We start from the raw sequence: 13,938 nt of genomic DNA on the forward strand, positions 1-13,938 counted from the left end.
CTCTCGACCCGCTCCACTAAAACAGTACAATATCACGTGACTGTATTTTATACCATGGCAGGTAGCCTAGTGGTTAGAGTGTTGGGCCAGTACCCAAAAGGTTGCTAGATCAAATCCCAAAGCTGACAAGGTAAAAATGTTTAGTTCTGCCTCTGAACAAGGCAGTTGACCCACTGTTCCTAGACCGTCATTGCAAATAAAAATTTGTTATTAACTGACTTGTCTGGTTAAACAAAAAACTGTAGTTTTCAGGGATTTTTGTAGCAGTTTAGGAGAGCCTTTTCACTAACTCTAATCCTTTTCCTATCGTTACCCTCAGTCTCCTAACCTGTTACGAAAAAATGTACTTCCATATCGAGATGGTGTCTAAAGAGTTTCCTGTAGTTTTCATGCACTGATGTCAAAGAGACTACTGCTGTTCTGTGTTCTTGCATGAGTAGCACTTGTGTTATAAAAATAGTAACTTAACATTTACTTGTTGTCGTTCAACATTTACGGGTGCAACAAAGTTTTCCTTATTGACAAATATTCCTACATTATTTCTCTTAGCACTGTCACAGGTCTATATGTAAAAAATGTCAAGTTTGAAGCAAACATCTTTAAGCAAATTAAAATGATTAATAATTGAGTTAACTGTTCAGAGTGAGGTCATTTGAGTGCCATACTGTTTGATTGAATAGCGTTATTGTGAAAGGAACAAAGAAACAAGGCAACTGGAGTGTTGTAATATACCACGGTACACTGATCGGTCTTTCTTACTATCACTGGGAGAAAACATACATTAGGCTACATTTTATGCAAGTGGACATTTTCATACAAGACAGAGTCAACACTCATGTTGTAGCACAACAGATATTCTCTCTACACCAATTAAAAAATAAAATATGTAAAACCGAGATACTGTAAATGCAAATTAAATTGTCCATACACTCTTTTCTCAGACGGTAGCTCATATGGCATTATTCTCAAACGGCCAACAAATATGGCACTGCATCAACCCACAGCTAATTGGCTTTATTTCCAAGGTGCTTATGATGCAATACCCCAGGAAGCTGTCCAGAGTAATGCACATGCTACAGCAAGTGTAATTTACATAATTTATGGAAAGCAAAATTATTTTAGGTTTACACTTCACTAAACCTAGATTACACAGGCAGCCTAATTCTGATATTTTTTCCACTGTTCTTTTTCAGATCTGATTGATCAAGACTAATTAGGAAAAAAATATCAGAATTGTGCTGCCTGTGTAAACGCAGCCAATTTCACAAACAGTAATGGAGTAATTGACTGGAGTAGTGAACACTGAAGCCGTTGGTGTACCCATGTCATGTAATGAACTCAAGAATGTTTAAAATCCTGATTGTTTTATTACTTACTGTAAGGTTAAAAAATATTTATTGAACCACAAACAGCGTCAATTTCACCATTTGACATTCGGGTTGGTTCCTTCCATGGCCACCAGATGGTGCTAAATCAGTATATTTGGAAATACCTATAGTGAAAACAGTGAAGTAAATATTTCTTACTTGCTTGTCAATCTTCAATGGAGTCGTGTGTCAGTGCTAAGCAAGAAGAAACACAAAATCAACACCTTTGGATTCTTGATTTTAATAGTCATTGGTCAGTGAGTTAAAAAGGCATTAATTGATCTACAGCAATCTTCCAAAACTCCAACTTTATTTGAACCCTTTCATGCTTCGCCGGTACAAACAATCCCCACCGTCTCTTATGCTTATTAAATCGGTACAGTAGTTCAAATAAGCCCCATCCCATTCAGGTCCCTTTATACCAAAAAGTATCATTTACAAAGGAAATAAAAACGAATTCATAGAATCATATAAAAGCTTTGAAAGATCAACCATTCAGTACAAATATTTGATTTAAAAAAGGCCCTCGTGCAAAGCACTACAAAAAATACTCTGCATTAAGGAAGAGCAGTCTTCGGCAGTATAGCTGATTTCAATAAGCACTTCAATGGCAACACACACGATTATTAATCTCCATTGGTTGTAGAATCCCAATCAAATGAACCAGAAAAGTTATTTTAGGAAAAGTTTAGGTTTAGTGGATTGAGCAGAGTGCTGGTGCTGTTGAAGTTTCAAGTACTGATACAAATGCTGCATTGATGTAAGTCTGGGAAAAATAGCTGTTATTGGCCAAGAGGTTTGGAAATCTTTGTTATTGATCTATTAACTCATTTAACACCTGATGATGTCACCAGGCAGTCAAAAAACTCCATCCATGCAAGACCTGCTGTTTAGAAAGTCCTGTGTAGATTTATTTTCAATCAGCAACTATCAGGAACCAACACTGATCACATTTTCTAGCTTTTACAGTGTTCGTTTCATCAGCAGTTGTACAATATGATACAAAACACAGGAAAAAAACTAATTTTGACTGCACTGGGCATTTAAGAGAATCAAGCCCTTGAGAGATCAACAATTGATGAATGCTACAGTAAGCAATGCCATGACATGTGCTAGCTGAAATGGTGAGGCTACGCAAGAGAGCAGACAATATTGCTGCAGACAAACACCCATATGAGAATATTGCTACTATGAAAGTGAAATGAACATGTTTTTGCCTTTGTTAGGCAGAGTAGATTTTAGATTAAAACACGTTAAAAAAACTCCTCAGAAAATACAACTGTTCTGTTTTTGTAGGCACATTGTAGACACAGTAAATCAGCCTGTGTAAAGAATGTTTTTGCACAGCACAGTGAAGACTACCAAACAACCATGTCAAATGTCCCACCAACCTCAGGCAATGGTGAAATTGTACATAGCGCACTCTTAAGTGTTTCAAGTCTTGTTTGAACAGCCCAATCTGATCCTACCTTAAACACAGTCTTCAAACAGAGTCAGAAGATGATGAGTAGAACGCATGTAGCCTACTAGTGTCAGAGTCCACTTCATTCACTCACACAAGATGGGGCTTGTATAGTAAGTCTCATATGACACCAAGCGTTTGGACTTATTTAGCTATCTCAAAGTGTTATATGTGAGTAACAAACCCCAGATTAACAACACCTAGGAAAGACTAATCCTTTAGACCCCTAAATGAATCATATTTGTTTAGTAAACATTTTACTTTTTAATTTCAAACCCCAGAAACACCCTTAGATGACTTGTTGTGTGATTTACCTGTAAAAAAAACATAAATAGGATTTTAAAAACATTGTTCAATGCAAGAGTATTTGTTAGCATCTATGCTTATCCCACTGAATTCCCATGACATTGTTCCTCTTTCAAACCAGTCTTTTAGAACTGACACCACACGTTCAAGCTTTCTTATTGTTTCTCAGCCCTCACAGTGGGAGGAGGTCAACTGTAAAGGAGGAATTCCGACAGAGAGAAATATTGTCACCTCAGGTGTGGAGCCCATCTACCACCCATTTGGTTTGCAAAGGCACTTTAAATTAGGACATTTGTCAAGTATTCAGTAGTGTGCAGAGAGTCTCTCCCTCTCTCCAAGAGGTCACTTAGGGTGAGGTTAGTCCCTCCCATTCTCAAACTTCCAGCGCTGTTGCTTGTCCCCGGGTGTGCAGATTCTCATCTGGACGTCTGTGCGCCCCTCGGCTGTGCGGTAGGAGGTGATACACATGCCTGAGTGAGGGTGGTAGAGCGTCCCGTCCTGAAGTGGTAAGAGACATCAGGTCATAGGCGGTGTGTGAGTTTCAAGCTAATTTTCATGAAAAATGCACCTTTATAATAAACCATTCCATGCATCATCGTATTTTCAGACATATGGAAGCCTACTATTCCTAACGTGATGATTACATTGGATAGTCATAATATAGGCTAATAATAGAATTCAATCATTGTTGACAAAAAAAGATGGCCTTTTATAATTTACGACACTTTTATATGACCGAAGACATTAGCAGAATCTGTTTTTTTTCGTATTTTTTTAAACCCCCTTTTCTCCCCAATTTCGTAGTATCCAATTGTTAGTAATTACTATCTTTTCTCATCGCTACAACTCCCGTACGGGCTCGGGAGAGACGAAGGTCGAAAGCCATGCGTCCTCCGATACACAACCCTACCAAGACGCACTGCTTCTTAACACAGCGCGCCTCCAACCCGGAAGCCAGCCGCACCAATGTGTCGGAGGAAACACCGTGCACCTGGCTACCTTGGTTAGCACACACTGTGCCCGGCGCGCCACAGGAGTCGCTGGTGCGCGATGAGACAAGGATATCCCTACCGGCCAAGCCCTCCCTAACCTGGAAGACGCTAGGCCAATTGTGCATCGCACCACGGACCTCCCGGTCGCGGCCGGCTGCGACAGAGCCTGGGCGCGAACCCAGAGTCTCTGGTATAAAAATGATCAAAATGACCGGGTGGCCTACCCTGCTGATACTGACAAACAGATCAATAAAAAAATGACATATAATAGGCCAAAAAAGGAGAGACAAATACAATATTAAATGATCGTCCAAAAACAAATGTGGCACTGACCCAATGATAAAGAGTGAACAATATTCATAACATATATGCACACTCACCAGTAATATGGCCGATGCTCTCCGCTAGTGCAAATAAGATAGGCTATGACGTTCAATCAATTAAGTTGAGAACGAAAAGACAGATTAGAGTATTTTCTATTGTTGTCTCTTTACAGCAATAGCCACTTGCTTTCCAAACTGTTTTCCTCGCAATTGTATTTTTGAACATTGCGATATGCTTGGCTGGGCCTCTGCTTTTCACTGGGTCGCAACTAAACAATGATCTATTTGGTATATGCCCTGCGTGCTGCCCAAATTGCAGGCCTTTCCGACTGCAGGCAATACGATTTAAAACAATCCACAGGTTATTATAAAAAAAATTAAGCTTAATGATCCTCTATGACCAAACCATGCTTTCTGTTGCAGTAGCCTATTTTGAATGATTGTATTTATTTCTGTATAGACTGGAGTAGGCTAATTACAGTATATCATTTTGGCAATTTAATTCAATTTACTTTAGGGGAAGCTTAGCTTCTCCTAGCCTTATGCGCACCCTGCCAATGATCCAGGTATAAGGCATTAGAGCAAACTGAAAACTAAATGTAGTATGAAGACCACTAATAATACATGGGACTTATATAGCGGTTTTCAAGGACCCAAAGTCGCTTTACAACTGTAGAAAAGAAACCCCCCAAAAACTGTCATGTCTTTTCAAATTCGATCAGCCCAGTTGTCCAGACTCAATACTATAAATGCTTTGTTTTTCTGTGAATGAGTGAGTGTGTGTGTACGAGCATTCCTCTGTTAACATGAATCTTTGCGCTTGCGTCTGCATCACTCACCTCTCTGAACTCCCAGATGATGGTGGGGGGTGTAGGGGTTCTGTCCTGGGGGCAGTGTGTCATCCCAATGTAAATCTGTCCCTCGGGGACTTCGGCACACAGCTCCGTCACAGAGTTATAGCGGATCTCCTTATGGGTCGTATACTCAAAGTACTGGGGGGGAAGGAGAGAGAGAGGCATTTACATGCATGCTTTCTGAATTATAGTAATCACTGTCATCCTGGAGAATGGATCAATGTTTCCTCGCTGTGCTTCTGCTTATCAAATCAGCAGCTCTGAACATTAGCGTTACACAGCTATCTGAGATTTCACCATAAGAATCTCTTCCCTTTGAGAGAATTAGGATTGGATTTAGGTCAAATTAATGTCTGTTGACCAAACATTTATGTGCACCCCCCGCATCTCCCCCCTCTCTTTTTCTCCCCTCTCTTTTTCTCCCCCTCTTTCTTTCATCTCTCCCTCTGAGAAATGGCTGCTGGATGGATCTCCATTGAGCCAGATTTGTGTGTACTGAACAGTCAGTGGGGTTCATCATGCTAATAAGAAGGCTCCCAACCATTTCAATCACCCAGATATAAACACTGAGGTTTAGTCCCAAATGGCACCCTATTCCCTATATAGTGCACTACTTTTGACCACGACCCATAAATCAATCTTCAATGGTCCGATCATTCGATTCATTCTCCCCACATCCTATGTATCTTTCAGACGGGGTAACTGTGATTTCTATTAAAATCAAGAGTTCTCCCTTGTGTCTTGAAAAAACGTATTTATCCAGTCTAGGCCACTGTCTGTGGCTGGTGGTCTCATGTATTAAATGGAACTAGGGGGGACCTCTAAAGAGAAGGTAGAGGTTCCCATTTCTTGTTTCAGAGCAGGTTGTGGAAACAGATTTTCAGTCACACACATGTTGCTTTTAGAAGCGGTGTACACCTGATGCAATGCATCAATGAGTAATCAGAGAGATATAGCTGGTGGAGATGAGGCCTCTGCCTGAATGCCTCACTACCCCGTTTATGACTGGACATAAAGTATACATCCATACAGCAAGTCTTCTTGGCTATTAACTAACTTGGCTTAGTTGAGTGTTTAAGATATCTGTAGATTTAGGATTAAAATATCATTTAGGACACTGTCTGGCATTAGTAAAACAAAGTTTAAGATGTCTTCGTATCTCGCTTTGAAGCTAGATTCTAGATGAGGTGGATATTCTCCCATGGTCACCGGATATCGTTGATATTCAGAAAAACCACTCCGTCTGTCCATCAGGGAGACAGACGTGGGTCAGGGAGGGTGGAGAGATAAAATAAACAGACGTGAAATGTTATATCACCTGGTTGCCGCCCTGCCCATGGCAGCTGAAGAGGGAGACGTGCGCCCCTGTGGGATTGTGTTCCGGAGCGTTGTAGTCCAAGCACTCTGAATGCATTCCAGAGCTAAGCAACTGTGATGAGGAGAATGATCTGGATTAGCATCATGATATCTGCCATCCATGTCTCTGCATTGCTTTCTCTTTGGGTTTCGGTAAAGCACTTTGTGATAACTGCTGATGTAAAAAGGTCTTTATAAAATACATTTGATTGATTGACTGAAACAATTGCCTGGGGTGAAGTCAACACCTTGAGTCCACACCTAGACACTGTTATTGAGGCCACCTATATACATTTGAAAGAACAAAGTGCTGGATTATGCTGCCTGTCTAAATTTTTTCAAGTGGTGCTCTGGTGTTTAGAGAAAAATGTACTTGATTATGACATGGAGACAGAGACAGACAGTGACAGAGAGAGACACAGACGAACAGAGACTCACCGCCCCGTGCCAGCCCTCCCGGTCCTCTGGTACATGCAGGTCAGGGTAGACGTTGTTCAGGTACCAGTCAAAGCTTTTACACTTCAGTCTCTCTCGAATGACCACCCTCTCTGAGATGTCCCCATAGGTCTCCTGTGGAAAAATAACACACTTATTTAGCTAGCGTCAATTTCCACACACAACTCTAAAGCTACAGCAGAATAATAGGCTAAATCTCCCTGCAATGCTAAATGCAGTTCAGGTCAAAGTTGACAATCCTAGGAGTGGTTTGATATGACACACAATATCATGTACAGATACACTACATGGTCAAAAGTATGTGGACATCTGCTCGTCGAACATCTGGTCCCCCTTTTGCTGCAATAACAGCCTTTGCTGTGGGGACTTGCTTCCATTCAGCCACAAGAAACAGCATTAGTGAGGTCGGGCACTGATTTTGGTCGATTAGGCCTGGCTCGAGGTGGAAATTCCAATTCATCCCAACAATGTTCGATGGGGTTGAGGTCAGGGCTCTGTGCAGGCCAGTCAAGCTCTTCCACAGCGATCTTGACAAACCATTTCTGTATGGGCCTCGCTCGCTTTGTGCACGGGGGCATTGTCATGCTGAAACAGGAAAGGGCCTTCCCCAAACTGTTGCCACAAAGTTGGAAGCACAGAATGCTCAAGAATATGGTGTAGCATTAATATTTCCCTTAACTGGAACTAAGTGGCCTAGCCTGAACCATGAAAAACAGCCCCAGAGCATTATTCCTCCTACACCAAACTTAACAATTCAGGCAGGTAGCGTTCTCCTGGCATCCGCCAAACCCAGATTTCTCCGTCAGACTACCAGATGGTGAAGCGTGATTCATCACTCCAGGAGAACGAGTTTCCACTGCTGCAGAGTCCAATGGCGGTGAGCTTTACACCACTCCAGCCGACGCTTGGCATTGCGTGTGTGCGGCTGCTCGGCCATGGAAACCCATTTCATGAAGCTCCCGACTAACAGTTACTGTGCTGACGTTGCTTCCAGACGCCGTTTGGAACTCTGTAGTGAGTGTTGCAACCAAAGACAGTTGATTGTTACGCGCTTGGCGGTCCGTTCTGTGAGCTTGTGTGGCCTACCACTTCGCGGCTGAGCCGTTGATGCTCCTAGATGTTTCCACTTCACAATTACAGCACTTTCAGTTGACCGGTATAGCTCTAGCAGGGCAGAAATTTGAAGAACTGACTCGTTGGAAAGGTTGCATCCAATCACATGTCATGTTGAATGTCACTGTGCTCTTCAGTACGGGCAATTCTACTGCCAATGTTTGTCTGTGGAGATTGCATGGCTGTGTGTTCGATGTTACACACCTGTCAGCAACGGGTGTGGCTGAAATAGCCTAATCCACTCATTTGAAGGGGTGTCCACATACACTACATAGCCAAAAGTATGTAGCTACATCCTGGGCCGTTATCTTGAATATGTTTGAATCCTGGTTGGGGAACTGCTGTTGTGTTCTTAAGAAAAGGATTTCACATATGATAGGGTGTTGTTGAAATTGTTTAAGGAGGTAATGTTTGCCAAGGTGGCGAGTGATACCTGTTGTACTAATGGGAGCAGTGGGACTCCCCACCTTGAACAAACCAAAGGGAGGGAATTCAAACACACATCAGATTGTGACACTAAAGTTGGATTATGCAAAACATTTTGCAACAGAAACAATAAACCATGCATTTGTTATTGGACAGATTCAGGTAGGTCGTACTCCCGCCCTGTTTTGGCCCATTTGCTTCCGATTGGACAAAAACTACTTTGGTGGTTTAAACCAAAACCACTGTGACCACATTTCTCTTCAAACAAAACAAACCACCTTGATAAAGGCCTATATGTAGATGACACCCAAGTGAATTCAAACCTGCCAGTTCCAACTGGCACCCAGTCTCCATCTCCCTTTGGTAAGGTAATGTTTTGTTTGATCAAAGATCCCTGGCATTAATAATGTAATTCATTTCAGTGGTGAAACCAAGAAACATGAAACCTTGATGTCAGCCAACACACAAAAAAAAAAACACACACACACACACACACACACACACACACACACACACACACACACACACACACACAGATGATTCCTCTCACACCCAGACAGCACCTCATCAACACTGCTGACACCTAGACAGGTGAAGCAACACCTCCAACCAAGTTAATCCATTACAATATATAGCCAAGTCTAAGGTGTTCCTTCCTTGGTATAGCCTAACCATCACACCTTTAACTAGAGCATGACCTACTTCTTAACACCTGCTGGAATTATGCACTTTACAATAAGTTACTTTGTCGCTTTATTACAATACATCAAGTTTGTTTATTGCTTACAATAAGTTAGTTAATCACTTTACAATAAGTTAAGATAGCATTTTATTGTAAAGTGTCCTACAGTACTTTACCCTTCTGGCCGGGGGGTTTCTGTTGTAGAAATGCTTTTTATAGGTGTCCATCCACACCTCTGCAGCACGGACCGTGTTCTGGAGGAACTTGGGCCTGGCATAGGGTGCTTTCTTTGGGAAGACGTGTCCCACGTGAGAGCAGGGGTGGATCTCCAGAGAACCTCCACACTGCCACACCTGTGGAGCAGATGAACAGATGAATAAAACATAGTAAATGACATATATACACTGCTCAAAAAAATAAAGGGAACACTAAAATAACACATCCTAGATCTGAATGAATGAAATATTCTTATTAACTACTTTTTTCTTTACATAGTTGAATGTGCTGACAACAGAATCACACAAAAATGATCAATGGAAATCAAATGTATCAACCCATGGAGGTCTGGATTTGGAGTCACACTCAAAATTAAAGTGGAAAACCACACTACAGGCTGATCCAACTTTGATGTAATGTCCTTAAAACAGTCACAATGAGGCTCAGTAGTGTGTGTGGCCTCCACGTGCCTGTATGACCTCCCTACAACGCCTGGGCATGCTCCTGATGAGGTGGCGGATGGTCTCCTGAGGGATCTCCTCCCAGACCTGGACTAAAGCATCCGCCAACTCCTGGACAGTCTGTAGTGCAACGTGGCGTTGGTGGGTGGAGCGAGACATGATGTCCCAGATGTGCTCAATTGGATTCAGGTCTGGGGAATGGGCGGGCCAGTCCATAGCATCAATGCCTTCCTCTTGCAGGAACTGCTGACACACTCCAGCCACATGAGGTCTAGCATTGTCTTGCATTAGGAGGAACCCAGGGCCAACCGCACCAGCATATGGTCTCACAAGGGGTCTGAGGATCTCATCTCGGTACCTAATGACAGTCAGGCTACCTCTGGCGAGCACATGGAGGGCTGTGCGGCCCCCCAAAGAAATGCCACCCCACACCATGACTGACCCACTGCCAAACCGGTCATGCTGGAGGATGTTGCAAGCAGCAGAACGTTCTCCACGGCGTCTCCAGACTGTCACATGTGCTCAGTGTGAACCTGCTTTAATCTGTGAAGAGCACAGGGCGCCAGTGGTGAATTTGCCAATCTTGGTGTTCTCTGGCAAATACCAAACATCCTGCACGGTGTTGGGCTGTAAGCACAACCCCCACCTGTGGACGTCGGGCCCTCATACCACCCTCATGGAGTCGGTTTCTGACCGTTTGAGCAGACACATGCACATTTGTGGCCTGCTGGAGGTCATTTTGCAGGGCTCTGGCAGTGCTCCTCCTGCTCCTCCTTGCAAAGGCGGAGGTAGCAGTCCTGCTGCTGGGTTGTTGTCCTCCTACGGCCTCCTCCACGTCTCCTGATGTACTGGCCTGTCTCCTGGTAGCGCCTCCATGCTCTGGACACTACGCTGACAGACACAGCAAACCTTCTTGCCACAGCTCGCATTGATGTACCATCCTGGATGCGCTGCACTACCTGAGCCACTTGTGTGGGTTGTAGACTCAGTCTCATGCTACCACTAGAAATTTATTGTCAATCAGTGTTGCTTCCTAAGTGGAGTTTGATTTCACAGAAGTGTGATTGACTTGGAGTTACATTGTGTTGTTTAAGTGTTCACTTTATTTTTTTGAGCAGTGTATATCATTGTAGAGTATCCCTTCACGCACAGAACGAGCAGTATGGCTGGTGGCATTGTCATGCTGGAGGGTCATTGTCATGCTGGAGGGTCATGTCAGGATGAGCCTGCAGGAAGTATACCACATGAGGGAGGAGGATGTCTTCCCTGTAACGCACAGCATTAAGATTGCCTGCAATGACAACAAGCTCAGTCCGATGATGCTGTGACACACCGCCCCAGACCATGACGGACCCTCCACCTCGATCCTGCTCCAGAGTACAGGCCTCGGTGTAACGCTCATTCCTTTGACGATAAACGCGAATCCGACCATCCCCCCTGCTGAGACAAAACCGCAACTCGTCAGTGAAGAGTACTTTTTCCCAGTCCTGGCTGGTCCAGCTACGTTGGGTTTGTGCCCATAGGCGATGTTGTTGCCGGTGATGTCCAGCCTCTCTCAGCCTATTGCGGACAGTCTGAGCACTGATGGAGGGATTGTGCATTCCTGGTGTAACTCGGGCAGTTGTTGTTGCTATCCTGTACCTGTCCCGCAAGTGTGATGTTCTGATGTACCGATCCCTGTGCAGGTGTTACACGTGGTCTGCCACTGTGAGGACGATCAGCTGTCCGTCCTGTCTACCTGTAGTGCTGTCTTAGGCGTCTCACAGTACGGACATTGCAATTTATTGCCCTGGCCACATCTGCAGTTCTCATGCCTCCTTGCAGCGTTCCTAAGGCACGTTCACACAGATGAGCAGGGACCTGGGCATATTTATTTTGGTAATTTTCAGAGTCAGTAGAAAGGCCTCTTTATTGTCCTAAGTTTTCATAACTGACCTTAATTGCCTACCGTCTGTACGACCATTCCACAGGTACATGTTCATTAATTGTTTACGGTTCATTGAACAAGCATGGGAAACCATGTTTAAACGCTTTACAATGAAGATCTGTGAAGTTATTTGGATTTTACAGAATTATCTTAGAAAGACAGGGTCCTGAAAAAGGGATGTTTCTTTTTTTGCTGAGTTTAGATGAACAGCAAACGCCACAGGCACTGAGAAGTTGATGCCATATTAACTAGACTGTGTCCAGGCACTGAGAAGTTGATGCCATATTAACTAGACTGTGTCCAGGCACTGAGATGATTGGGGCGGCAGGGTAGCCTAGTGGTTAGAGCGTTGGACTAGTAACCGGAAGGTTGCAAGTTCAAACCCCGAGCTGACAAGGTACAAATCTGTTGTTCTGCCCCTGAACAGGCAGTTAACCCACTGTTCCTAGGCCGTCATTGAAAATAAGAATTTGTTCTTAACTGATCTTGCCTAGTTAAATAAAGGTTAAAAAAATGTAAATGATGATGCCATATTAAATAGACTGTTCAGCCACTGAGATGTTGATGCCATAGTGACAGTGTCCAGTACTCACCCTAAAGGACAGTTCTAGGTTCTCTCCTCCCCACACATCCATGCCCATGTCATATGTGCCAAGGTGCTCAAAGTACGCCTTGCTCACTGCAAACAGCCCACCAGCCATGGTAGGAGACCTGAGAGAGAGAGCATAGTGGAACATGGAGTTGAGCCCCATCAACAGTCACAGAGAGACTTGAAGACTTTTAAAATGACCTGTCACCTGGCCAAGAGGGCAGCTAAAGTAAATGCAATGTTTTGGTCTAGTTGCATCACCAATCAAACTAGATAACTGATTGCATCTCGCTCAAGGATTAGAGGAGAGAAGGAAAGATGCATTTCAAACCACAAGGCCGGAGAGTATTTGAGTTGGGATTATAACTTTTAGTCAGAGCATTAGGGTCCTGGTCAAAAGTAGTGCACTACATAGGGAAAAGCTTGCCATTTTGGACACAGAAGAGATCTCATTTTGTAATCAAACTGATGACCAGACAGTACAGACCTGATAGGTTCGATGCGGGACTTGCGTTTCTTGCGTTCGACCTCAGGGATAGCGTGCCACTGGAAGGTCAGCCTCCAGTCGAAGCCTCCGATCATGGGCTCATCTGTCTGCATGTAGAACTCAAACGAGTTCCAGTCGATGGTGTCGATCACCGGACACACGATAGTGCTCTCATTCTCACCAATCCTGGAGGAAGGAGAAGATACAAATGAAACTGTAATCACATTGTCAATATGGTGGCTGTGTGACACACACACACACACACACACACACACACACCTCTCCAGCAGGGGCTCGATCCAGCCGGGGACACACTCGCAATGACAGTCCAGGAAGGTCAGTACGTCACCCGTGGCGTAGCTGGCGCCGATGAGCCTCGCCCTGACCAGCCCCTCCCTCTTGTTGGTGCGGATGAGGCGGACACGCTCCCAGTTACTGATGTACTGGCTCCAGCTGAGACTTCAGATAGACTGGGTTTCACACAGAGATAGATGGTCAGGCTTCACTCTCTACCCCTTCCCTCGCTCACGCTCTACCCTCTTCTCTCTCCCTCTTGCACAACCCTCGCCCTCTCGCACTACCCTCGCTCATGCACTACCCTCTCTCTCGCTCATGCACTACCCCCTCTCTCTCTCTCTCTCTCGCTCATGCACTAACCTCTCTCTCTCTCTCTCCTCTCTCGCTCAGGCACTACCCTATCTCTCTCTCTCTCTCATGCACTACCCTCTCTCTCTATCTCTCTCTCTCTCTCTCTCTCCATGCACTAACCCTCTCTCTCTCTCATGCACTACCCTCTCTCTCTCTCATGCCTACCTCTCTCTCTCTCTCTCTCTCTATGCACTACCGCTCTCTCTCTCTCTCTCATGCACTACCCTCTCTCTCTCTCCTCATGCACTACCCTCCTCTACCTCTCTCTCTCTC

General features: G+C 44.2%; 1 protein-coding gene across 1 annotated transcript in view; it reads right to left on the reverse strand.

Moving 5' to 3' along the window:
- Positions 1 to 1,588: 1,588 nt before the first annotated feature.
- LOC109903400 (polypeptide N-acetylgalactosaminyltransferase 4) overlaps positions 1,589 to 13,938 on the reverse strand; it is a 28,443-nt gene continuing 16,093 nt past the window's right edge. Inside the window, 9 exon segments of the mRNA XM_020500070.2 lie at positions 1,589 to 3,633; positions 5,290 to 5,442; positions 6,623 to 6,733; positions 7,099 to 7,230; positions 9,514 to 9,690; positions 12,535 to 12,652; positions 13,018 to 13,203; positions 13,297 to 13,463; positions 13,465 to 13,487. Coding sequence (XP_020355659.1) covers positions 3,493 to 3,633; positions 5,290 to 5,442; positions 6,623 to 6,733; positions 7,099 to 7,230; positions 9,514 to 9,690; positions 12,535 to 12,652; positions 13,018 to 13,203; positions 13,297 to 13,463; positions 13,465 to 13,487 — 1,208 coding nt within the window. The 3' untranslated portion in view covers positions 1,589 to 3,492.

This window comes from Oncorhynchus kisutch, linkage group LG14 (assembly GCF_002021735.2).
Source record: "Oncorhynchus kisutch isolate 150728-3 linkage group LG14, Okis_V2, whole genome shotgun sequence".
In the NCBI taxonomy this organism is placed as follows: Eukaryota; Metazoa; Chordata; class Actinopteri; order Salmoniformes; family Salmonidae; genus Oncorhynchus; species Oncorhynchus kisutch.